General features: G+C 44.9%; 1 protein-coding gene across 1 annotated transcript in view; it reads left to right on the forward strand.

Moving 5' to 3' along the window:
* TNR (tenascin R) overlaps positions 1 to 27,020 on the forward strand; it is an 847,456-nt gene that overhangs the window by 639,534 nt on the left and 180,902 nt on the right. Inside the window, exons 7-8 of the mRNA XM_069231566.1 lie at positions 14,460 to 14,575; positions 15,161 to 15,311. Coding sequence (XP_069087667.1) covers positions 14,460 to 14,575; positions 15,161 to 15,311 — 267 coding nt within the window. The remainder of the gene's footprint in view (positions 1 to 14,459; positions 14,576 to 15,160; positions 15,312 to 27,020) is intronic.

Raw genomic sequence — 27,020 nt, forward strand, 5'->3', positions numbered from 1 at the left:
CAGAACCTAGAGCCACATCCCAAATAAGATGGGGTACCTGGGAAAGAACTATGACCCTGCAAAGACTGGGATGCTCTATGACTGTAAACAGCCAAGACACAAGATCCTGGGTCTACCAAGAAGTCAGCCACTGGTAACCATCCCAAGGGAACTGGCAATGTAGGGATGGGGTGGAAGTTGTCCCTGGGGACTGCAGGGGTTACACTGAAGCCACTCTAGCCTCCTTGAATTGGGAGGAAGTTGAACATTTGGCCCAACTGCCTGTCAGCATCGTAAAGTGCAGGCAGTGGCCAAGAATCAATGGAACTGAATTTCAGGCCTTAGGTGATGCAGGTGCCAGCATTACCATGGTTACGGCAAAGCTGGTTTCCCCAGGTCAAATAATTTCTGATGATGTGCACCAGATAGTAAACTTTGACAATGGTACAAAGTCACATCCCACAGCAGTGTTAGAATCTGAGAGGGGAGGGGTAACTGGCCGTAAGAAGGTAGCTGTGTATCCTGCTCTGAGGATTTGGGTATATTATATGGTATGGCTGTAGGGCTTACCGTGGGATACACTTGCAAAAACTGTCTTGGGCCTAGTCAGGCTTTTTTGTGCAACCTTCAGCTCAAACCTGTGTAGCTGTGGCTTTGAGCAACAAGGTTTAACAAGGGAACTTAGCTTAAAGCATTGAACGGCACAAAACAATGGAATAAGAAAGGCACATGACACAAAAGAAATCGGACACCAATTTATAAAAATATAGTATCTTTTTAAGAATCTTTAGAGACCTTGATGAGCAACTGGAGGGTTCAGGAAATACAGATTTTAAAAGCTATTAACATTTATAAATGCAACCAGAAACAAGCACAGGTCAACAAAAAGTTTGTAAAACTTAGTTTGACTAAACCGGCTCAGCTTGGGTCACCAAATCTGATAGGATGGAGGTCTGGGGGGCCAATGGGGTAGACTTAGACAGTTACCTTGCCAACAGAGTGCTTTCCAGTCCAGTTCCAAACTTTACAACACAACAGCCATAGACTACAATTAAATGATCCTGATGCTGGAGATACAGGATGAAAAAATGCTCAAGGAAGCTCCAGTTGATGTGCTGTCAATGGAAGTGCCTTTGTGATAATTCCTCGGTTCACAGGTGATGTGGGGCAACTTTTGCCACAAATGTCGGAGGTCCCACGATGTCCTCTTCACAACAGTATCTGGCCAGCCGATGCTGGGCTACCAATTTCCTTGCACTGTGGTTAGGGCGAAATCCTTTCTTGGGGGCTATTGTCCCTCTTGGGTGACCAATCCAGCATCTGGGTCCAGCAGACTTGGGTGCAACTTTTGTCCATTGAAGATTGGTCTCTTGGAGTGCCCAGCGGCAGGTAGCAGCGAAACCTTTGCTGTGGCTACCAACTTGCCAGTTTGGGCCTCTTCAGATCTTGTGTCCCTGGAACTGGTTCCAGAAGATCAACTGACTGATCCTTAGAGTCATTACTTTGGCGCTGAGAATCAACTTTTCCCCAAGGCAGTAGCCACAGGCACTCTTCAAACTTTACTAGCCCAAAGGGCAGCAGGTGCAGTCCTTCAGACAGTGCAGCCTCTTTTTGTGCACTTTCAAGGGAAGCAGGGTAGTCCTCCTTCGCTCCTTGCCCCAAATTCAATGTGATCTGACTTGCAGGGCACCAGAGGTTCCATATTTATCCCAGGAAAGTGCTCAAGAGGACCGCATGGTCCCCTCCCTTCTGGTGATGATTTGCGTGCCATGTGTGACATCTGGCAATCCTAGAGTGTACTATTCTAGCCACTCTCAAAGTGTCTGAACTCCTCTTCGGTCATCAGGAGCTTGGTAGCCCACCGTACAGGTGTGGCTACTTGGGGGCTACACGCCCAGAAGAAAACCAGTTTGGTGAAAGGTTTTCCCTCTCTGTCCCTGTTTCTAACTTGTCTGCATGAACAAAAGGAAGTGTTATCACCAATTGCCCCTCAAAGGCAGCTTCCCCTTTGAAGCTTGTCTTTTGGGTTAACACCCCGAGTGGTTTTCCAGAGAGAGGAGGTACACCTCGCCCTTTGGCAGCTGCCTTTGTTCCTAAGCTTGGGAGTCATTCACATGTCTCCCCAGGTGGGCAGAAAGCTTTCTGTCAGTCTGAGCCCAAGTGAGGCCACTGGACCAGCTGGGGCACAGAGTGGCAACTTTCTAAAATTTGTAGAACTTTAATTGTGACATTAAACTCGACCAGGGGCATCAGGTTGGAATTTATGCCACAGTTAATTTGACACCTTACAGTACCAAGGTAGATAGTCCCATTCAGAAGTTAGCCCAGCTGGGGTGCCAGCCGGCAACTCTGTGTTAGCAGATGGGCCTACTAACCTTTCCCCAGTAAATTGACAATCTGAGGGGTTTTGCTGTTAGGACATATTTGAAAATATATGTCCCACTTAACAATATATAGCTCCCTGCTTTAGGGCTCCATAAGCCTTCCTTATGGGAGACTTGCACATAGGGTTAAGGGAAGTGGTGTCTTTCTCGTTAATTTAAATGGCAAAGTCGAACTAGCTGTGTAAACACTGCTTCTTCAATCTGTAGTGGCAGACTGGGACCCATTTTGTCCTCTGTCATACTCAAAGTGTCACAAACAGTGCTGCAGCCCTGGGTGGACACTCTGCATTATGTGCCTTAGGTGCCATAGACTAGGAATTTATAAGTAAGTCAGCACTTGCCACTTGGGTATAGATAATTAAACATACACTTTGTAATGAGTTAGGACACTGGCACTGAGGTCTGATTAGGAGGCCTCAGTGCACTTTGTCGAAAAACCAGCAGCATCAGCCCAGGATTTGGGGGTGAACATGCAGAAAGAGCCATTTTCTTACACCTGTCATCCCAGTGAAGTGTCTGCTGGGCAGCGACCTTGAAAACTTCTACCTGGGCAGAAGTGAAGAGACGCAAACATAGAGTAGTGCTGGGTCTCCCTAAGTAGGATTGTGTGTCTTCACCAGAGCACAAAAAGACCTTAGTGGAAAGGTGAGCAGCTTTGGTGCCTGGAAAATGGCCTAAGGCCCTAATTCCAAGAGGAAGAGCAGGAATTATGCCAAGGCCACTTCACAAAGTCCCCAGGCCCAAAAGGAGCCTAAACCTCAGGGGGAGGGTCTTGTGTCTTAGCAGGAGGCTGCTTCCCTGTGAGACTTGTCTGACTTGGCAGAACTCCAAGGAGGATGAGGGCCATCTAGAGAGGACTTGAGCCAGGGACAAAAGGCAAGTCACACTCTTGAAGGCCCGAGACTGTTGGCTGTCAAACAAGAGGAAGGTGATGTCACTGGAACTAATAAGGTGCACTGGGAGGAGGGAATCCTATACAGTGAGGCAAGCAACACCAAGCCAGGGCAAACAGGATAGTGGTAGTCCCCCAGCAGTACAGAAAATTCCTCCTTAACCTAGCCAATGACATCTCCTTAGCTGGACATCTAGGGCAGCTCAAGATTTGGGAAAGACTGGTCAATCACATCTACTGGCCTGAGACGTCAGAAAAAGTAAAAGGGTTTTGTCTCTCCTGTGTCACCTGTCAAGGCAGGTGGCAAACCAAATGCTCCCCTCACTCCTCTGTCTGTGGTGGGGATCCCTTTTGAGAGGATAGGGATTGACATTGTTGGTCCCCTGGATCCCTATATTGCCTCTGACAATAGGTGCATCCTGGTGGTAGTGGACCATTTTACCAGATACTCAGAAGCAATTCCCCTTAGAAAAGTTACTGCTCCTGCAGTAGCTAGAGCCCTACTTGACATCTTCACCAAGGTTGGATTACCTGAGGAAATCATCTCAGATAGAGGCACAAATTTCATGTCTGAATATTGAAAGCAATGTCGGATGAGTGTGGATTGACTTGTAAGTGCACTACCTTCTACCATCCCCAAGGAAATGGTCTTTTAGAAAGGTTCAACATTTGCTTGTGAAACTCCTCCCATGCCTGCTGTTTGCACGTGGGGGGGGGGTCCTTTGGAAAACAGTAGGTTTCAGTCCATTTGAGCTACTCTTTGGACACCCTGTAAGAGGTCCCTTGAGTTTAGTAAGAGAAGGTTGGAAAAGACCTCTCAAGGAGCCCAAATCAGACACTATGTACTAGGCCTTTGCTCAAGAACGGCTAAAAACAGGGAAAAAGCAGATAGCAACTTGGAAGCCAGCCAGGAGCTTGTCAAGCACTGGTGTGACCAGAAGTCTTCCAAGGCTGAGTATCAGCCTGGACAACTGGTGTGGGTCCTCCAGCCTGTGGCACCTAGTGCCCTCCAAGATAAGTGGATGGGGCCTTACCCTATCTTAGAGAACAAGGTTGAAGTCACATTGTGGTAGATTTGGGAACCCCAAGAAACCCGCATAAGGTGATACATATGAATAGGCTGTCACTGCATCGTGACAGAGCAGACATCACTATGCTTATGGTGACAGATGAAGGGGAAGAGGAGGAGCACGACCCTCTCCCAGACATACTGTCCACTAGTGTCAAGGATGGATCAGTGAAGGGAGTAGGTCTCTTCACTTTAACAGAACAAAAGCAAAAGGACTGATACAACCTGTTCAGTCAATTTGCTTACCTCTTTCCCTTGATCTTAGGTTTAAAAACATGGTGAACTTATAATGTGGACACCATGACAGTTTATTTGTCAAAGGTGAGATACACAGATTGTCAGACCAAGTCAAAGCTAGCATCAAAGCTGAGGTTGGAAAGATGTTGGAGTTAGGGGTGATTGAGTCCTCTAGTAGTCCATGGGCTAGCCCAGTAGCCTTGGTGCCTAAGCCAAGCTCCAAGGGAGGAAAGCTAGAAATGAGATTTTGTGTGGACTACAGAGGGCTTGAATGCAGTTACCAAGACTGATGCTCACCCCATTCCAAGAGCAGATGAGCTCATAGATAAGTTGGTGGGGCTGCAGAATATCTGAGCAGCTTTGACACGACTTCAGGTTATCGGTAGATAGCCCTCACATCAGAAGCCAAGGAGAGGTCTGTTATTTTGAACTCGTGAAGGCCACTTTCAATTCAAGATTGGATTCTTTGGATTGAAAACTGCAGCTGCTGCCTTCCAGAGGTTGGTGAAACAAGTATTTTCAGGTTTTGGAAGACTTTAGTGCACCATATCTGGATGATATTGCTGTCTTCAGTTCCACCTGGGAGGATCACCTGGTCCACCTCAGAGAAGTGCTTCACGCCCTTCAACAGCAGGGCTGACTATCAAAGCAAGTAAGTGCCAGATAGGCCAATTGTCAGTAGCGTACTGGGGCCACCAAGTGGGTGGAGGCCATGTATAGTCTCTCCAGCCCAAGAGCTAGACAATTCTCACTGGGGAAGCTTCTAAGACACAGACAAAAGTCAGAGCCTTTCTTGGTCTGACTAGATATTACAGAAGATTTGAGAAAGGGTATGGTACCATAGTGGTACCACTGACAGGGTTAACCTCCAAAAAGCAACCAGGGAAGTCATATGGACTGACGAATGTCAAAAGGCCTTTGATACCCTTAAGGAAGCTTTGCGCTCAGCACCTGTCATGGAGGCACCTGATTTTAGCAAGAGTTTTTGGTCCAAGCTAATGCTTCATGATATGGGATTAGGGAAATTCCACCACAGCTGAATGATCAGGGTCAGGATCAACCAGTTGCCTTTATCAGCAAGCACTTCTACCTAGAGAGCAGCGTTGGAGTGCCATCAAGAGGTAAGCCTTTGCTGTGGTTTGGTCCCTGAAGAAGCTGAGACTCTACCTACTTGGGACTCACTTCAGAGTTCAAACTGACAACAGACCTCTCAGATGGCTAATACAGATGAGAGAAGACAACCCCAAGCTGTTGAGATAGTCCATCTCCATAGAGGGTATGGACTTTACAGTGGAACACAGACTTGGGACTGACCATGCAGGTGCAGATGGCATTTCCAGGTTCTTCCCCCTGATGATAAGAACCACCCGCACAAGGGTAGTTACTCAGCACCTTTTCTCTGGAGAGGGACCATGTAAGGAAATGCCACTTTTTGGACGTTCACCCACACATTATTGGACTGATGCTATCGGTTTAGGGACTCTGTGAGTGCACTAAGGCCTGCTAACCAGATCTCAATTCCAGTGTTCTAACCCATTACAAAGTGTATGTCAAATTTGTTACCCCCAGTTGGAAGGACTGACTTACTTATACGTTCCTAGTATAAGGTACCCAAGGCATGTATGGCAGATTGTCCATCCAGGGCTGCAGCAGTCTTTGTGCCACCCTCAGTGTGACTGGGAACAAAATGGCCCCCAGCCTGCCACTGCAGACTAGAAGGGTAGTGGTCACACTGCTAGTTCACCTTTGCCATTCAAACCAAAGGCAAAGCCCCCAGGTCCCTTAACAATATATGTAAGCCTCCTGTAAGAAAGACCTATCTCCCACTAAGGCAGAGAGCTGTATTAAATAGCAGATGTATTTTTATATGTTTCTTAAGAGCATAAATTCTAAATTGCTGTATTGCTGTGGGAGAGTTAGTAGACCCATTGGCTAACTGAGGGGTCCGAATGACCCCTCAGCCTGGCTAACCTCTGAATGGGATTAATCAGCTGGGTGCTGTAAGGTCTCTTACTGATTGTGGCATTAAACCTGACTTGATGTCCAAGTCGAATATAATGTCACTATTAAAAAAATTCAACTTTTAAGAAATTTGCCACTCTGTGACCTAGTTTGTCCAGTGGCCTTACACGGTCACTGGTAATCAGACATATTTCTGCCCTCTTGGGGAGTAGTGTGAATGACTCTCAGACTTAGGAACAATAGCAGCCTGCTACAAGGTGAGGTGTCACCTCCCCTTTCCAGGACACCACACAGGGTGTTAGGCCAAATGGTCTGCTTCAATGGCAAGGCTGCCTTTGGTGGGCAGATAGAGATCACGCTCCTGAGGGGCTACCCTTTCTTCAGGTAGATGGGCTGGCGATGGGGTCAGAGAGAGGAGACCAGTGCCAAAACCGGTTTTCCTGTAGACATGTAGCCCACATTAGCCACACCTCGAGGTTGGGCTTCTAAGCTCCTAACATCCACAGAAAGGTCCGGACATCTTGAGTGTGGGCAGGATAGTGCACTTTGGGATTGCCAGATGCCACACATAGCCAAAAAGTCGGCACTAAGAAGGTGAGGACCTGGTATCTCATTAGCTAATGATCACATCGTCCCCCAGGCACTTTCTGAGAATAAATATGGCACCCTTTGCACCTTGAAAATCAGTTCAGGTTGGAACTGGAACAAGGACTGAAGAAGGACTGCCATGCTGACCCCTGGCCTTGTGCAAAGAGAGGCTGCACCATCTGCTGGATTGCACCTGCACCTTCTGCTAGCAAAGAGAGGATTGTGCCTGTAGCTCCTGGCTCAGGGAAAAGGCATTCCCCAGCCCCAGACCAAAGAAGTGCCTGCAAGGGTCAGTTGGTTGGCCCCCTGTAACCAGCATCAAGGTCATCAAAGCTGAAGTAGCCAACCTCAGGAAGTCATTAACCACTTCAGAAGATTCTCCACTGACTGCCGCTTGGTGCCCCATGAAACTAATCCTCAATGGTCAAAAGTTGTACCTGAGTCAGCTAGAACAGGGAATGTCATCTGAGTCCAGATTGGTCATACAAGACGGACACCAGTCTCCACCAAAGGATATCACTGGGACCGCAGTGTACAGAGACTGGAAGTCCGGCCACAGCTGGCCTTCCACTGCCTTAAAGAGGACTTCGCAGGATCCCAACCTCTGCTGTCAAAGTCAACCCACCTGACCCATGGACCGAGCAAGAACCTCAAAGACACCCCTGTTGACTGCTCAGCACCCACACCATCCTTGAGCATCTTCCATCTCATGTGTCCGCAGCATCAGGACTAGCCTATTGAAGTCTATGGCGGTCATATTGTAAAGTTTGGAACTGGACTGGAAAATGCTTTTGTGGTCAGGTAACTGTCCATCTCTTCCTCATTGGCCCTCCAGAGCATCCCCTATTGGATTTGGTCACCTAATTTGGGCCGGTGGGGTCAAACTCAATTCTTACCAACTATTCAAAAGTTTAGAAACTTTACAGTTAACACTGCTTGTTTAAAAATATCTATCTCTGGAACCCTCAGGTACATTTTACTCATCTTGAACTGTTGAATTTCTTTTGTGTTGTGTGGTTGTCTTATTTTGTTGTTTGGTGCTGTTAAATGCTTTACACTAGTTCCTTTGTTTAAGCCTTGATGCTCAATCCATTTCTACTCAGAGTTAGATGTTAAGGTTTTACAAACGAGCGCAACCGGACCCAAGATAAGTTTTTCAAGTGTTTCACACTGTAAGGCTGCATAGCCATATCATTTAATTCTCCCACATCCTCACATAATGTAATATCTCCTGCAGTCCATTGAGATTGAGATTTCTCCACTTCTATTACTCTAAGGGCCTAATTTAGAGTTTAACTGCCAAAAATACCTGACTACAATAAGCACTATCAGGGCAATCAGTGCATATACAGAGAAATGGAAATGTGTCCCATTTAGACTTTCTATTACGTCCATGCAGGCTGTAATACACTGATGGAGTTCTAGGGCTCTCATTACAAGTTTGTCGAATAGGGTGGAGTATTTCTCCTACATGGTAAATCTTTTTACCCTAGTGTGAGGCATCTACTCTGTGTGGTGAAAACCTCCTAGTCTGAGTGTCGTTTTGAACAGGAAACTAGGCATAACATGCAGAATTACTTTTTCACACACCAATTTGTGCTTGTTTTTCCTTGTTTTGGACCTTTATTGGCAGGTTTGATCTGCCTGAACTTATCTGAGGAAAAAGGCAAGGATGTAATCATTATCACACAAATTGTAATTTGGATTTCTGTGTAAAGACAAGTTTGCCCAGGGATCTGAATTTAGCCCTGGATCGTAATGGTGCATCAACCTAAACATTGTCTACTGATATAAATCTCACCCCTCGGATTTGGGATACAAGGGAAATATCACTAGAAATTATGTGTAGGGACGGAAAAGTCCTCTGTATGGTGAGAGACGTGTACCCAACTATATTGTTGTCTGGATCCCTAATGCAGATTTTTTGCCATAGGTGAACAAGGATCATGTGTGTGCACCATGACAAACACTGCAGTCCATGAGACAGGCCTATGTCTATGTTGGACCAGGAGGGATGTTCAAAGTGCTACCCTCATAAGGGTGGAAGGCTACTGCCTTCACCAGGAGTTAAACAGCACAAACGCGGTGGTGGTAGCATACTGTGTAGTAATCAGTAGTAATCAACACATCCTTTTTACCTTGTGTCACGGGAGTGAGGTCTACCGGCTCACTCATCTTTTTAAAAGTTCCACTGTTCTATGTTTACCATACCCCTGGCCTACATCAGGTTGATCAGGAAGCGTGTGCATGATGGAAACATGGTAAATGTTTATGCTGGCAGGGTGTGCTTTTCAAATAACACACTCTGATGCAGTACAGAGAGACTGCAGTACTGAACAGTGTACTCAGACTGAGTGTGTGTGTGTGCAGATAATATTCATAGGCAGTGGAGTGTGCTGGTAGAGTACTCTGAGTGCAGAAGTAAATAACATGGGGGACCTTGGGTTTCATTTTGGAAAGCCCAGGCCTCCCTGGTGAAAACATGAGTAGAGGAATTTTCCCCCAGACACATTTGCGTATTGCTGCATTCCTGTGAGCTGGATAGGACAAGCACTGGATGAAGGGAGAACCAGGCTCTCCCTGTGCATTTCAAAGGGTTCTTTAATTCAGTGATAGATCACAAGGAAGGGTCCTGGACGAAACTCAGGAACAGGGAGATGAGGCTGATAAGGGAATTATAAAGAGTAGGGCTGAGGGCCCAGGAGTAAACTTTTGATGTACATATCACTTTGGCTGAAATCCAGGTATGAACTCTGATCATGAATCATGTTGTGGGTTAATCAGCTTTAGAGTCCTTCTGGCTGTAAGAGACATCCTTCAGGAGGAAGAAGAAAGGGAAAAAGGTCAATTTCAGGGAAGCAAATACCACCATCAAAGATCCAGAAACTAAGTCACATCTTGTGTCTGGAAAAGGACTATAAGTAGGGAAGCTCTGAAAAAGTTGTGACCAGGACTAGAGGCCCAACCTGCTAGCCACCCTGATGGGTGAGAGGACATCACCCAGGGAAGCGAAGATCACCTGCCCTGTGTGCTTGCCAAGACCTGTGTGGTCATGAGGAAGAAGAGAGCATTGGAGAGAGCGAGGTCCAGAACACAGCCTGGTGTGAGGACTTTGTGTGAGGTGTGAGAAATTCAGCCCTGCACCAATCGGATCACAGCCCGTCTGTTGGACTTTATAGGCAACCCTGTATGCCAGGAGGGTCCACCGTGGACTGAGTCAAGGGGCAACTTGGGAGAAACCCACTCCCACACCAATCAGGCTGTCGTCCATGTCGTGTGCAGGATTAATTTGGTGACCGCATATGCCAGGAGGGGCTGCCTTGGATGCCAACATCCGGTCAGCGTGACCGGACTTGTAAGTGCTGTGTTAGTGACCCCGTATGCCACGATGCGCCTCCAGTAACGCCGAGGCCAAGCGTCTGGGTCATTGCCCTAGTCTGAGACAATGCTGCTGTGACCATGGTGGGACCAGCCCGCATTCTGTGGACCGCACCGAAGGAAGCCAGAGGATCAACAGAAAACAGCCGGGCCCCAGCCAGAGCAAAGAGACCATCCCTACAGAGGGGAAAGTGACTTACCGCAGAAACGCTGGAGCCACCCTGATTGTCCGAACCAGCTGGTAGTTTGACTCGAGTCAGAGAGCCTGCACTTGCCAGGCGTGACCACGTGCAGGTAGGCTTTCCCTACCATGAGCAGGACTGCTACACCACTGAAAGGTTCCATTCCATACCACCAGAATGAGTAAGCCAAGAACCGGCCCTTTGGGGCCCCAGGGGACACACTGCCATTGGTGCTGCAACCCCATTGACTGTAGTGACTGAACTTGCAAACAGAATCTGAGGGTAGAACTTTTGAGTGTGGCCTAAGAGTTTAAGCTCCCTGGATGCGTTCCTCAGTGAAAGGGGATTAACATCGAACCCTTTGCTCTAGAGGTGGGAGGACAGGCAGTGGCCTGACATCTACTAGAGCCCCAACATCAAGGGGGATTGTGCTACTGCTTTTGAATGTAATTTACCTTTCCATGTGTAAAGTTAGAATTAAAATACTTCTTTCTATATAAACACAAGTATTTGACTGGAAATTGATTTATTGTTTGAGCAGCTTGCACGCTGAGGTATGAGTCGTGTTCACTGATTTGTATCTGTGCTTCCCTCTGAAGGAGCCTTGACTGCTCATCCTACGCTATCTAACTGGGAGTCAGGTGCAGAAAGAGGTGCTTGGCCCAGTTCAGCGGGATCCATAGTAGGGTGGGCCCTAGGACATCAAGAGTAAAAGGCCTCAACCACCACGGTGCGGCTCAGTAACCCCTGCTTGCCCGTGGCCTTCTGAAGGGGGTTCTGACATGAGACATCTAGCAACCACTGATCCAGCACCATGATGACACTGCATGCTATGGTGGTTTAACGTAATCAACTGTCCAATCAAGAAGAGAGAGGGCAACCAAAAGTCTCAACTCCCAATAGAACAACACCTACAGGAAAGAAGCTGCAGTCAGGATGTCTCTATACAGCAGTGCTTAATTTGTGCTTGTTGTTTCCGGTGCTGAGCACCAGCACTTATTTTTTAGGGCCGGGGCTTATTCCTCTGCCTCAAGCATTTGCTGTGAGCAAAAGACACACACGGAAAAGACGGAGGAAGAGAAAAATGAAAAAGCGTCACAAAGAGAGAAAGTAGAAAGCTGCAAGAGTGAACTATAGGGGCAGGGAGTGGCTTTATATAGATTGAAGAGGCCCAAGATAGCTTCAGGATTACGCTGCCTGAGTATTCCGTGTTCACACATTTAATTGCAGCAGCCGCGTGTTTGAGGAGGGCTTTGGGCACCGGCACCTTATTATTTATAAATTAAGCACCGCTATACAGTGCCCCTGGTTTTATGGTGCTACTTCTGTGTACACCCTTTTTTAAATCAGGACTTCAATGTTAAAAACTTCAGGTGCCATGTTCCACCTCCATTACCCTCAGAGCTCAGGAGTGTTCAGGTTGAAGACTCTGCCCCCGCATTAATCCCTTTTTGGCCATTTGTAGATAGCATTGTAATTACGTACATACGTAGAAATATCATGTTATCGGATAAATAGTACTTTTCATGGAACCCGCCTCAAGCAGGGTTAAATTTGTTTCTTCATTCAGTCTTTAATAGAGGGAGTAGTGCCAGAAAGTGTTTTTAGCTAACAAACCTTTATACTTTGCCTCGAAGTTATGTGAAGCAGGGAAACTTTGCACTTCTTGCTGATTGCAAAGTTTGCCCACATATTTTTTCGGAGGCAATTCTCCTGTGCAAAGCCTAGTAATATAGCGGCTTTCACAAGCAACTTTAGTTAATATTTCTAGTAAAAAAAAAATTTAACTTCATGAATTCACAAAAATTGCAAAATAAAAAAAATAAAAACTCGGAATTATGTAGAGAAACACTTTGAAGCTTTGCACACCACCAGGATCAATAACTATGAAGGTGTGTTATGTTTGCATCCCAAACGTGTTCAAGATCCTCTTTGTACTAAGCCGTTTGAATAACAAGGGCCATATTATACAAAGCGCTCCTGGTGTGCATCGCACATTTGATGCCATTGTTTGCACCCATGGAAGAATTGGGTATTACAGAAGGGGCTGCAGATGTTTGTGAGACACCTCCTGTAGCATGGGTTGCAACAATTCAAGTTGGGTGCTAACAGGACCATGCAATTTGCATGGGGTGTGGTCCCATACAAATGAGGAAACTTAGGGGGTCATTCTGACCCTGGCGGTTATTGACCGCCAGGGTCAACGACTGCGGGAGCACCGCCAACAGGCTGGCGGTGCTCCCAAGGGCATGCTGACCGCAGCGGTATGGCCGCGGTCAGAAAGGGAAAACCGGCGGTCTCCCGCCGGTTTTCCGCTGCCCTGAGGAATCCTCAAGCTGCGCCGCCATGGGGATTCCGACCCCCTCACCGCCATCCTGTTCCTGGCGGTTTTGACCGCCAGGAACAGGATGGCGGTGAGGGGTGTCGTGGGGCCCCTGGGGCCAATGGCATGGGCACTGCAGGGGCCCCCGTAAGAGGGCCCCACTAAGATTTTCAGTGTCTGCTTTGCAGACACTGAAAATCGCGACGGGTGCAACTGCACCCGTCGCACCCTTCCCACTCGCCGGCTCCATTCGGAGCCGGCATCCTCGTGGGAAGGGGTTTCCCGCTGGGCTGGCGGGCGGCCTTCTGGCGGTCGCCCGCCAGCCCAGCGGGAAACACAGAATAACCGCGGCGGTCTTCTGACCGCGTAGCGGTATTCTGTTGGGGGAACTTTGGCGGGCGGCCTCCGCCGCCCGTCAAGGTTGGAATCACCCCCTTAATCCATTGCATCTGTGATCTCTGGCCCATAGATATGGTGCTCAGTCAATGCACCCCACAAGGCTCTTCTTGGAAGGAGCTCATGGGGGTGCAGGGACCTGGCAAGCATCCCTTTGCAGTTAGGTACAGTAACACACTACACCTGCCTGTGGAAGGTATCACGTCCCCTCTTGAAATTGAAGCCAGTCCTAATTCAGTGAAAGACTGAGTTGCTGTTGCAAACCGCAGCCTTTTCTTTACCTCACGTGCTCTCCTCAATGCAGGCATGAACTGTCTGAGATCATGTCTGAGATCTTGTCTGCGCTGCGAGCAGTGCATATTTTTTTGTAATCAAGGGTGGTGTGTCGGTCCACCAAGTGTAGGGTATGCCATAGTACAAACCAAGACATTGCGCCAGATGTGGAATTCAGGCCTAGGAGTAGTCCCCTTTTGAAATTTTTCGATTGCTTCAGGTTCTGTTCCATGCTTCACTCTCTTGAATTTTTATGCCGACTATTTCGCAAGTAATCTTTCCATATTGTAATGACATTCCCTGGTAGGTTTGTATGTCACAGAGTCTCTAGCTGGTTCGACTACGCTTGCCTCCTCTTCAAACCTTGTTGAAATGGGCGAGATGGAGATCACCTTTTGTGGGCAAGATACAGTTTGGCCTTTTTGAGCGAGCACTGGACCGGCCCTTTATGGAAATATGGAGAATTTCCTGATAGGCTGATGCTTGACTCAGGAGACCTGAATCAGAGTTATTTACATTTTCTGTATGTGCCCTCTCGCACACCTACCAGGCTTTCATAGGCATTTACATCCCTTGTCCTAAAAGACTTTAGTGAAAGATGGAAATTAGATTAAAAAAATCAATGCCTCTGAATGTCCAGTAAGCAACACACAAGTTACCAAAGCCAGTCAAAAACATGTAAATACTCCTACAGACCAAATTAAAAAAAATATGTCTACTCAGCAGATTGGCCTGGGAGGGAAAGGTCTATGTTGGCAAGAGGAGAATGACACTGTGTTTTTGCTCTGTTTTCCAGATCTCTCTGTACCAGAAGGGCTGCAGTTTAAAGCAATCACTGAGACCACGGTGGAGGTGCAGTGGGAACCATTTCCATTCTCATTTGACGGCTGGGAGATCAGCTTCATCCCCAAGGTGAGCAACACAGTGGGCCACCCACATAATGGTATGAGTAAAGGAAGAGATATCTATGTCCTCAGCACACTTGCTAAATTTAGAGCATCTGGGCCCAGATTTTCTATGGGTTTGCACATGTACTACATGATGCAAAATGGTACAAAGAGCAAGCATGCTGGAGGCCCTCCATTATAATCATATAACAGTTAAACAGCAAGTTTCCTACCCTCCCCCAGCCACAGATAAAGGAAGAGCAAGCTCACCTATGGTCCTCAGTCATAGATATGGGCATGATAGAAGAGTAAGCTCATTAGTGACATAAAACATTTGGCTAAGGTCCCCAACTGTAGAAGAAGAAATACAATAACGAGTTTCCTAAAAGCCGGAACTTGAAAATACACATAAACACATGGAAATGGTAAATTCTGAAGGTGACTGCTCAGCCCATAGAAACAGAAGTGAGATCCTGATGGGAAACTTTTCTTCTTACATTATTGGTGGGGCATCAATAAAAAAAAACATCTGAACTAATTAGCTGCATTTACTGTGACTATCAATCGGGTATTGCTGCTTGGATCTAATTTTTTACTTCTGTAATCTCAGAACAACGAAGGTGGAGTGACAGCCCAGCTTCCCAGTGATGTCACTTCCTTCAACCAAACAGGCCTAAAGCCTGGGGAGGAATACACAGTAAATGTGGTAGCCCTAAAAGAGCAAGCAAGGAGCTGGCCAGTCACTGCTAGCGTATCTACTGGTGAGTTGATCTTCTGTTTTTAGTTTTTAAAACAAACAGTGATCTGGTACCATTTGTTGTTCACAAGTTTTGAGAAGCGGAATGTAGTTTTGTGACTTTTGGTTGGTGAAGAGATGAGCATGTGGTGCTCTTAAAAATTGGTAATCTTGAGTACTGCTCTTATCGCAGGTGGGAGCTAATTCCACAGTTTGAGTCCAGCAACTGAGAATCCTCGGTCCCCAGGAATGGATTTATTCGAAGAGCAGTATTGGCCTCTATTGACAGAGTGGCACTTATAAACTTTCTACACAGGAGTAGGCCATGCTCTTGGCTTAGAGGTGTGGCTTTTAGTTGGGGAGTAGTTTCCCCAAATTCAAAGTTGGTTTTAGTTTAGGCATTCACAAGATTAAGTTAAGTAGCACAGTGAAATCATAGGCTGAAGTGTCCAATTCTACTTCTTCCTGAGGCAGGACGGCCCACTCTGCCTGGCTCAGTACACCACACACCAGGCAGACAGCTTAGAACCTGCTGCATACACAGTACAAAGGAGGACTAGTTCCCCCATTGGCACGGAAATTCTGTCAACTCAAGAACAGGTGCAGCAAGAGGGCAGGTGGTGAGTTGGTACTTTCTCCCATGAGGATTTGCATGCACAGGCTGGTTAGGGGACAGGGCAAAAGATAGCCATGATGATGTGCCAAACAACCTGTAAGTAAATACTATTTTTTGTGAAAAAGAATAGTGGAAAAAATAATTAAAAAAAACACATTTGAATACAGTGTTTAAGTATTCTTTTCTTTGACAAAAGAGCATCAGAGAGGGTAGAAAGAAAATGATTGTGAGAGGTAATGCTTATTTTCCTTGTAATGTGCCAATGACAGTTAATGGATGCAGTAGAACAGGACCTAGGCGCAACTTGATGCTGTATGTGATCGAGCATGTGTCGAATACACTAACCAGGTGAGTCCTGGGCTAAAGATTTTACCTTCTGACTTAGGGCCTCATTTAGATATTGGTGGATGGGTTACTCTGTCACTATGGTGACAGATATCCCATCCGCCAAAATCTAAATCCCATTATGTCCTATGGGATTTAGATTTTGTCAGACTGGATATCTGTCACCTTTGTGACAGAGTACCCCAACCCGGGTCACCCATAAACCAAGAGATAAAAGTCTGGTAGAACAAAAAGTCGGCTTTTCAGCAACCAGACAGTGGATACACAAGAATTGTTTTGGCATTCTGGCTCCCTCTTTTGAAGTGCACCCCAAGTGTCATAGGAAAACCCAGCAGACCTATCAAGCAGGCTTCGACACTGTAATTTTCCACTGTGATTGGAGCATGCCATGCTGGGGGAATAAAGGAAAGCCTATGCCCATATGTTAGCTAATAGTTGCCTGAGATAGCGGAGGCCTCTTTGAAGTGTGCCACAGCAAGTAAGGGGAAGCATCTATCTCAGGATGGTATGGTCAGTGGAAGCGAGGCAGTAGTAAGAGGAAGGAAGGTACAGATACAATGCTAGCAACCATGGCCTGCTGCAAATGGGCCGCAGTTGGCAAAGCTGATAGGAAGAAAGAAGCAGCCTTTTCGGGGGCAGACATTTTGCCGAGTGGATTTGGGCATAATGAAATTAAATCCCAGTGAAGGCAAGCAACACTCCAGCTTCTGATCACTGGTTTTGCGGGGAGGCATCTCCTGTGGTGACTATGCCCCTAGCAATAGGCATGTCTAGCATATCTCTTCAGTGCTAGTTTTAATATATTGTGGCCACAAAATAGATGTATGTCTTTTAGTATTATTTTATTATGTCATTAATCATGAACTCATCATAATTCCACTGTTATCACCTCCTGGAATATCACAAGGGCCAAAAGTCATGTGGCATCATGTCTTAAGACAATCAGCAGAAGGCACAGGTCATACCATGACACCTCATGTGATGTCATAGGAAGATGGTCCAAAAAAGGTATGTGCTGTCACTTCCACTGCTCTTAGTCTTGTGGTGAATTAATGCCAGTGGTCTAGATGTTGTACATAACTGTTTTCTGAGTTTCTGAGTGCACTGCAGTCGTCAAAGAAGTATTCTCAAAGCCCCTATCGACATGGATTTTTACGAAGGATAGATAGTAAGGTTAGAATTCTTCACTCTTGGAGTGAAGTCTGATTTTAAAAATGTAAAAAGAAGAGCCTTAAGTGGAAATGTGTGAATACTTAGAATGAAAAAAACGTTATCACTTTGTACAGAACTACTTAAAACTAACTAGATTGCTGAACTCTTGGAAATTGGCTGTAGGCATGAGGAGCTGAAGCCAAATAGATGTTTTCTTCTTCATAAAGCACCATATTAAGGCAGTTTGTAGGTCTGTGGTACCCTAAGTGGGATTCGCTGTGATTCTAATTTACCATCCGACCACCCAGAGTGCACATTTAGTCAAATACTTTGCAATGAATGAAGAATCAGATGAAAACTCTTATACCCTACAGAAAAGGCAGTGCATGTTGCAACTGGACAATAAGTCAGAGTCCAAGTCATAGCTCCCTGGTGTGGGGCAATCCTTTGAAGGGTGAAGGTGATTCATCTAGCATCCCTCTCTACCAACAAGCCCCCTGAGCAAGCATCCTATTTTCTGCTTTCTCCCTTCCCTATAAATTAGAGTGAACAGGAGACCATGATAAAAACAGAACCAATATAGACTTCTTTTTATCCAACCTTCTGCCTCAGTTATCTCCATTTCAGTATATACACACAGATCAAATGTTATTGTCGTGGTCAGCGTTTGAAAAGATTGCAAAGGAAACACTTTCCAGCTTTGAACACTCATATTCCTCATACTTCTGGCCACACCACAACCAGTTGAGTCAGGATACCTTTTGCTATGTTTGCACAAAGTGAGGCATATTTACTAAAGTTTCAAGCAATGCAGGGGAGCAAGCTGGGTTACTGCGTTGCGCGAAACAGAGGGAGCAGAAATGCACCATATCTGCTCAGATATGGTGCACTTCTGCTCCTGCTTTGTGCTGCTGCACTTGAGGCTGCCTGGCACCAATGCAGACTTTATGAGCTGGATTGTTTCTGTGCAAGAACTGGTACTTTTTGCACAAATACAGTCCTTTGGGGAATGTTCGGTTCTTATGTGTGAGGTGGAATGTATCATACATAGAAAAAGGAAATAACGAGGAGAACTGAAGATATTTCTCCTCATTACGTCTGTGTCTAGGAGGTGTACGATTTTGGCGCAATCCCAGATGTACTGACCTTAGTAAATCTGGGATTGTATCAAAATCCATGGGTAGATGCATGGGAACGCCCATGCTCCACCCATGAAACATCCCTTTGACGTAAAGTAACGCAAGGCAGTGCTATGCTCTGCACTGCGTTACTTTGAATTTACTAAACCACGCAAGCCCACACGAAGGGGAAACATCCTTTTTTATGACTTTTTTATTACGAAAGTCGTGGTTAACGAAAGCGTAACAACGCTTTTTTTAACCACGACTTTGTATTTTTGTGCCTTAACTACGTATGTTCTGAACAACGAACATGCGTGGTTAAGGTACAAAGAAGGGAGTTGGCGAAGGTAAGTGGTGGGTTTCGGTTTTGGGGTGGGGTTGGGGGGGTGGGGCGTTTTTGGTTTTGGGGAGGTGGTGGGGGGTCAGGGGTTTTTAGGTTTTGGGGTGGGGTTGGGGGGTGGGGGGTTTTTGGTTTTGGGGAGGGGGTGGGGGGTTAGGGGGTTTTAGATTTTGGGGTGGGGTTGGGGGGTGGAGCGTTTTTGGTTTTGGGGAGGGGGTGGGGGTTAGGGGGTTTTAGGTTTTGGGGTGGGGTTGGGGGGTGGGGCGTTTTTGGTTTTGGGGAGGGGGTTGGTGGTCAGGGGGTTTTAGGTTTTGGGGTGGGGTTGGGGGGTGGGGTGTTTTTGGTTTTGGGGAGGGGGGGGTCAGGGGGTTTTAGGTTTTGGGGTGGGGTTGGGGGGGTGGGGCGTTTTTGGTTTTGGGGAGGGGGTAGGGGGTTAGGGGGTTTTAGGTTTTGGGGTGGGGTTGGGGGGTGGGGCATTTTTAGTTTTGGGGAGGGGGTGGGGGGTTAGGGGTTTTAGGTTTTGGGGTGGGGTTGGGGGGTGGGGCGTTTTTGGTTTTGGGGAGGGGGTTGGGGGTCAGGGTTTTTAGGTTTTGGGGTGGGGTTGGGGGGGTTGACGCGTTTTTGGATTTGGGGAGTGGGTGGGGGGTCAGGGGGTTTTAGGTTTTGGGGTGGGGTTGGAGGGGGTGGGGCGTTTTTGGTTTTGGGGAGTGGGTGGGGGGTCAGGGGGTTTTAGGTTTTAGGGTGGGGTTGGGGGGGTGGGGCGTTTTTGGTTTTGGGGAGTGGGTAGGTGGTCAGGGGGTTTTAGGTTTTAGGGTGGGGTTGAGGAGTGGGGCGTTTTTGGTTTTGGGGAGTGGGTGGGGGGTCAGCAGGTTTTATGTTTTGGGGTGGGGTTGGGGGGGTGGGGTGAGGGATGTAGGGTGAATGGTGCCTATTGCTAATGATTTTATCAGGAATGCCTTTACAACGAAATATCGTTGTTAAGGCATTCGTGGTAAAATCATTAGTAGTAAGGACGAGGTCGGTGTTCCGACCTCGTTGTTAAGGTTAGTAGTTATTTTTAATTCGGTGTTCCGTCATATAATCCACACGAAGTGGCTTTGCATAGCTTAGTAAATCCCAGATGAGGACTTGTGTTGGCTTGCAATGACTTGCGCCATACAAGGACAACCCAAGTCCTTAGTAAATCGGGGCCAGTATTTTGTTGTCAGTGCCTCAAAGCAAAGACTCTGAATGTCATGAGCCAGTGGTGCCCAACCTTTTGACTTCTCTGGACCCCCACTTTATCGTTACTGGAACCCAGGGGCCCCCACTGAATCAATATTGGAATCCGGGTACCCTTCCACTGAGTCATTACTGAAAGCTGGGAACCTAATCTGTTAATATTATTTCATTTTCCAAGCGTTCCCGTACCCCCTGAGGAGGCTTTGCGGACCCCAGCAGTCCCCGGACCACAGGTTGGGAGCCACTGTCATGAGAAATTGCCCTCCAAAAACAAAAAACACATGACATTAACGTAATTCAGTTCAAAATACCTTCAACAGAAATGTTAAGTTCATATTATTCATTGGGAAGTTGATGACACCTCCCTGGAAGGCAACCCCAGACTTCTTATGCAGCAGTTTATGATGAAGGAGTGATTTATTGAATATGTTATTAGTTCATAACTTTTTTTCAAATTTGTGAATTGCCGTGAATACAATTTTCCTTAAAGTAATTCATTCCCTTCAGAGCACTTTTATTTCAGACCCTAGGCGTTTTGCAACTGAAGCCAAGATTGTTTTTCCCTATGGCAGACAGTGTGTACGTTATCTATTTAGGTTTCTTCTGCAGGAAGATAATGTCTAGCCACCGTGTTGTTTTGCTACCTGTCCAAGCTGGTTACAGAATATCACTTCATCAGAAATCCTATTAAAAAGTCTGTGCAATTAAGTTGCTGGAAAGGAGACCAACTCTTTAATGCATGCCGACATACCACAGAAACCGCATGATAACAGTTTGCTCATTTAATCCTTTTGGTTCCATCAATTTGAGCATGAAGATCTACTTAGTTAGCTTTTGCAGAGATTGCTTCTTTCTGGTAGGTCTACATACTGGTTCTGCAGCCTTCTCAATAGCCGTGAATGGCAGATAGATGAGACAGATACACTATTATGTTCTGCGCCGAGCAACAGAAGCACTAAAGGCTGCAGAGGTAAATGTTCTGACATTTCCCTTAATGCCAATTTTCTGCTGTTTTCAAGAGCCGTTACCAGGTGAATTGCTCTAGAAAATGGTGATATATGATGTGGGTCTCCCAGTGCTTGTCTGCAAATATTATAATTTTTAATTAGCCAAATTATTATTTCTCATTTAGATCAATTACAAAAATAATATTTCTGTCTATGTATTCTTCTGAAGGGCAAATAGATAAACACACATATCAGAGCTCCAGGCTGCACGGTACCACATTTACATCTGCTACATCTCTCCTTGCTAATTAAACATTTTCATGGTTCAGTTGCTAATTAACATCATAACAGTCCCATTATGATGGGAGGAAGCATATCTTCATTTTAATATTTCTTGATTAAACTGACTTTCAGAGAGGCATAATTATGAATAGATGTTCTCCCAGGAGCTGTTTGGGGAAATAGTTGGAGGAAGTTTCTTGCTACTCGCTTTCAAAGAGTTCCACTGAGCTTTCGGGTTTTATTCCTGTGTTTCTTTACTGGGTACTAGAGACACCCCAATGGAGGAGTGATACAAAATGGTTCTGACTGTGCCATTGTCAATGAAATACAGTGAAACCACTGGATGCATACCGGGAGGGGAGAGGGGGGGCAATGTTCTGCATCATTCTTCTGTCCACAGATCATCCAGTAGACCCAGTGCTTTATTTGTAAAACAATAGATAAATAAATAAATAAAATAAGTACCCAGCCCAAGGTCATTTTTGAGAAGCCATAGTGGCTGCCACCACCTATTGCCCAAGCCAGCTCTGCTTTATTGCTAATGTCATCACTATTTCTAACCATCCCACTCATATAAGTGGGACATTTTATAATATTCCAGACCACGTTATGTTTAATGATAGAAAGGACTTGCTGAATTTATTACTTTGTTGTATATGTTGATTTGTGAAATACTCTGCTGAATTACTTCATTAACAAATAGACAGACGGCACCACCGTGTGGTGGTTTGTCATAAATAGAGAGTGCAGGTGCTGAGCACCGTCAAACACTGGCACAAATTAAGCACTTTGAGAACCTGTAAAGTATTCTTTGATCAACACCCAAAAGGTAGCTAGCCTGTGTACGTAGCTCTCAGCTTAATCAGTATCAACATAGTTATCATTGGTGTAGGAATAGAGGTTCTTATTCAGCATCATTAAGTATGTTCTTAATGTCTTTATAGCATACAGTTTGCATTGGAATGTAGGACAGTGAGTAGCAGATTTTGCCCCCGTTCACAGAGAGTGCTTTACCCATAACCATTTTCTTTTTCACTTAGACTTCATCACATTAGCATCATTAAAAGTAAACCATTACAAACGTTGTCCAAAAAGAGCTGGCAGATTGATCTGTAGAATTCGTTGTGATTGGTTAAGAGAAAGGAACACAAGTGTTATGGACCAGCATTGGTGGTTATATTTCTTAGATGCTATTTTGGCATCATTTGTTTCTATTGGTTGGTCACTAGGATAAACAACGTGCATTTTCAGAGGGCACTTTGTGACAAACCTTTCCTTCCTTATTTGTTTGATCCACATCAGTGCGAGAATGGCAGATGGTAAACATGCCCTTACTTTTAAATCAGGACTCTGTGTATTACCCTTCTTCTGGGATTGCAATTTTTAAAAACACAGGAACAGTTTTCATCTTGAAAAATTTAGAGAGATATGTAAGGTAAAATAATTAAAAATAACTTGTGTAATGAATCTTTTTCTTATTGTCTAAATGATAAAATATCTTTGTGTAAAAGCAGGGCTGTAAAACTCAAATCCCATGAACATGAAATGCATGTTTAGCATAGTAATACAACTTCAGTGCTTAAGGTGTCTTCTTCTATTTTTCATCTTACTATGGATGAGTGAAGAATGCCGTTCGGCTCCGCGAGTTGAGTGCGGAGTGCAGAAAAACTCTGCAAAGCGACACGGAACAGAGTTTGTTCTTTCTCACAGCTTGGTGAGCAGGAGAAATCGGTAAGTTGGCGAGCAAGATTTCTGAACATGGGCGAACGTGGCAGATCACTACCGTTCAGGTTGAAAAAGCTCCCGCTTGTTGGGGAAGCAGCCACTCGAGTAGAAAATCTACTCGGGCAGCAGAAACAAGTTAACACCCTCTGGAGATCCATGTGATACTGTTCATGCTAATTTTACAGCATGGGAGAAACTCCTAGTGCTGGAAATCCATGCAAACAGTGCAACTTACCCAAACTCTGCCATTCACGGACCTGCGTGTAGTGAGGCAGAGTTTTTTCAGCACTTCGCGGAGTTCCATGTAGCGGAACTACGTGAACTATGTCCAGGTCTACATCTTATGACATGCCAAAATGCATTTCATTTGTTTGAAAGCAAAAATATGAAAGTAGGAGTATTTCTGGTTCTCTGCTTCCATTTAACAACTCAGTGCATTCTGGTAGATGTATTTTTAATTTGTTTCAATTAGCCAAAATATTTGATACCAATGATTTGTGAATGGAAAGTTCATGGCTGTACATAGATGTCTGCAGATATGTTGCCTTCTTTTGCATATTTTTGCTTTTTGCGGCCATTTCTTTGAATGTGTGGTTGTGTATGTGTGTGTGTTTGTGGATGATGCGTATCTGTGTGTAAGTGCAGGCGTTATATAAAAATAAAATGTACTGCCTTTGCCAATTTTTGTTTTATATTGGAAAACAATTATGTTCTCTGCAGCCATTGACATCAATGGCAGCTTGTCTAATATTCTATAGTGCTATACAAATATAGTAAGGGCCACCATATTTAATACCCTGAATATAAACACTTAACACTTGAACCCAGAACAGCTTCAGAATGTGGAGTATGTCTTCTGCCCATACTCCACCATTCACTAGAAGTGGAGTGTTTTTTCATGACCACCTACCAGGAGCTTATTTCTGTGGTCAATGGGAATAATAACTTGCACAATTGTTGCTAAGGATCCTCAGCTTAGCTAGCAATTTTCTTTGGAACCTACAGTTTTTTTTTACATCAGTTTACTTGATACTCCAGTGACAGATTAGTGGCAGTGGGGGGCCTTGTGGAACAGATGACAAATATTCGGTAGGGTGCAAAGTATTATCCCCCTTAACTTTTGAAAGCCTGCTCTTTATGAAGAATTTAAACCAACCATTTTAACACTCCTCAATGTCACAGCTACTTCTTGAAGGCTTTGTCCCCCATGTCCAATATGACAGACAGGCCCAGCATTACCAAGAGGGAAGCTGCACCCATATCCATCCTCCTGAGAAGTTGTTTTCTCATGTACAGCTGTGCGGTCTATGTCCCCCTTCCTAGTGTATTGGACCCTTTTTAGTTTGAATGGGAATCAGGAGTTTAGCTTAGCCTTTGGCTTACAGGCCCATACCTCCATCACCTAGTGACATTTAACCTACTTAGCTTGCTCTGTTTTAGCACATTTATTTGATTATTTCTTCCAAGATGGTTTCCATGTTTATAGTTAGGAAGATGTTTTGGTTTCACGTTATCAGTGCCACTCTGTAAAGGTGTCACTATCAGCGTCAAAGATAAATGAGATACGTAGGTATTTACATCATGTACTTTCCCACTTTCGTGTGACAGTAACATAATGTACCTTTTCTGGGAATTGTTTATATAATTGCTGCCTCAAGCATGCCTTCTTATCTATTGTTTGGAAACATACTTGCGTCAGGGGTCCTACAAGATCTGTATCAATACATCGCACACAAACAAGATAATCAGAGGGAGCCCTACCAGATGCCATCAACGCTATCTACGCTACACATCGCCTTGATGCTGACCCAGTCTTCGTGTCACCACGAAGTCTGCTCTAGAGACCTCATTCCAAGGTAATGAGGGTTAGGGGCTCTTCTCATGGACATTGTACTGGCAGAGTAGGTTTAACACACATAGCTCTCTTTAGGTTAGAGATTAGGTTCTCATGCTAAGGCATTAGGGTCTATTTCACACCTGCTTTACATTTTATGTGGGGTCTTTGTATTCATGACTCTCGTTTTTACATTTCTCTTTCTTGCATTGTTCATTATCCTAATCATTGCAGCCCTTGTAATTTACAATATATTGCAGTATTGTTAATAAAACCTATTGAAAACTTTACTGCATCTCCTTCATTGCCTGTGTATGACTGAGAAATGTTGTTCATGTGAGACAAGTTAACCACGACCTCCCTGAGATGTCGCACTCTTGAGTCTGTGCGTAATGGCTGCTACAAATCACCTTTTACTGTATGGGTTTTTGGTGAGGTACTGCTTGTGAGCCAGGAGTGTTGGACCGACAGTTGCGACTTCTTGTAGGTTTGGCCTAGTCGCCAACAAACAAAAGTGCAAGCATCCCTAAACCGGCAGTCCTGCCTAGAGCAAGTCAAACTACAACACTAGTTTAAGATCCCATTACCAATTTTGTTTCTTCCCTATTTTTGTTCTAGTTGCCTACCTAACTACATAGTCACAGTATTTATTATTTTTCTCAGTGCCAATCTAGGTTAGTTTACATTGTAGACTGTAAGTGTTTCCACTTTATTCTCTTCTCTTCTTACATGTGGTCCAGTTTTCATTCTTTTTCACTTTGTGTAAAATGTTGAATTGGTGTATTTTTAATATTAAAAGAAAAACTACATTTTTTTACAATTATTTGGTGAGAATTCCATAGTTCGAACATGTGGTGATGTTGCTAATTTACGGTGGAATTAGGAAGGGGCAAGATAAGCCAGCCATCAGATTCTACAACTGTATGTAATAAAGAGGTATTAAAACCTGCCCCACATATGAGGGAGGTTGCAACTCACTGAAAGCACTGCTTGTAGGGCATCATCCCTGTCAATCTAATTTGAAGTGAGTCATTTGATGCTTATGTTTGTAGATACAAAATTGTTGTCTTTTTGTGGAGAGTAGGATCCAATATGTTATTGACACTTCTCAAGACAGACTGGCTTTCTCACAGTTGTCACAGAAAGCCTGCTTCTGCAATTGTCAGAGACCTTAGTTCCTGATTAACATTTGAGGGGCTAAGACATTATTGGTTGAATTTGCTTCGGACTGATTTTGCTTGATGAATATTGCCACCCAATACATAAAATGATATACCACATGACTTTTTGACTGACTACAGACATTACAGTTAAAACGTTACTCAGCGTGTCTTGCACGTTCTCTTCTCCCACGTACTGCACTATCACCTTGCCAATGCTATTAACACCATTATCGGAAATGTTTCACATGTCCAAAGTGTACAATAACATTAACTTACCTACTGAATTGATTAAAACTATTCTTAACTAATGATATTAATACTTCTCCTCGGTGATCACAGCTTAAGTATGGAACATTTTTGAGCATAGGATATAGAGACTGAGTTCCTAAGTGTATTTCTAACATAGGGGCACATAGACGTATGTAGCTGTACACAACAACTAAATAATACTAAGACTAAAATCCAAAGAAATACTCTATATGTACATACTATAGTGCACAGATTTCTTGGTACACAGGACTGCCCTACTAAAGAGAAGTACCATGTCCCTAATCACACCCTGGCAATCGAAAACATTTTCTTGAGTTTGTAACTGATCATTTAACTTCCTAATACATATATGTTTATACCTATTCTTATTTATGTCTCGCGAGAAGGAAACTGCCAGCATAGTCCTACATAGTATGCTCATATTAATGTCATCATTGTATGTCTTTGGAACCCCACAGACAACTCCTTACACTTTCTGATTTTTACTTTACTATTTTATTTAAATAAGCTAAAATCATTTGATTAGGCAATGACATTTCCAAACACAGGCTGTTAACAATAGAAGGAATGTTTATCTTATGACCATCGTGTCACTGGTCAGTTTGGGGGCCACACCAGATTAGACTAGATCTCCTCATCCCCCGGAATAATGTGTGTCACAGTCCCTCCAGGGTGTCTTTCACTCATCCAGATTCAGAGTGTTACAGAGAGTTATGTG

This window comes from Pleurodeles waltl, chromosome 4_2, assembly GCF_031143425.1.
Source record: "Pleurodeles waltl isolate 20211129_DDA chromosome 4_2, aPleWal1.hap1.20221129, whole genome shotgun sequence".
Taxonomy (NCBI): Eukaryota; Metazoa; Chordata; class Amphibia; order Caudata; family Salamandridae; genus Pleurodeles; species Pleurodeles waltl.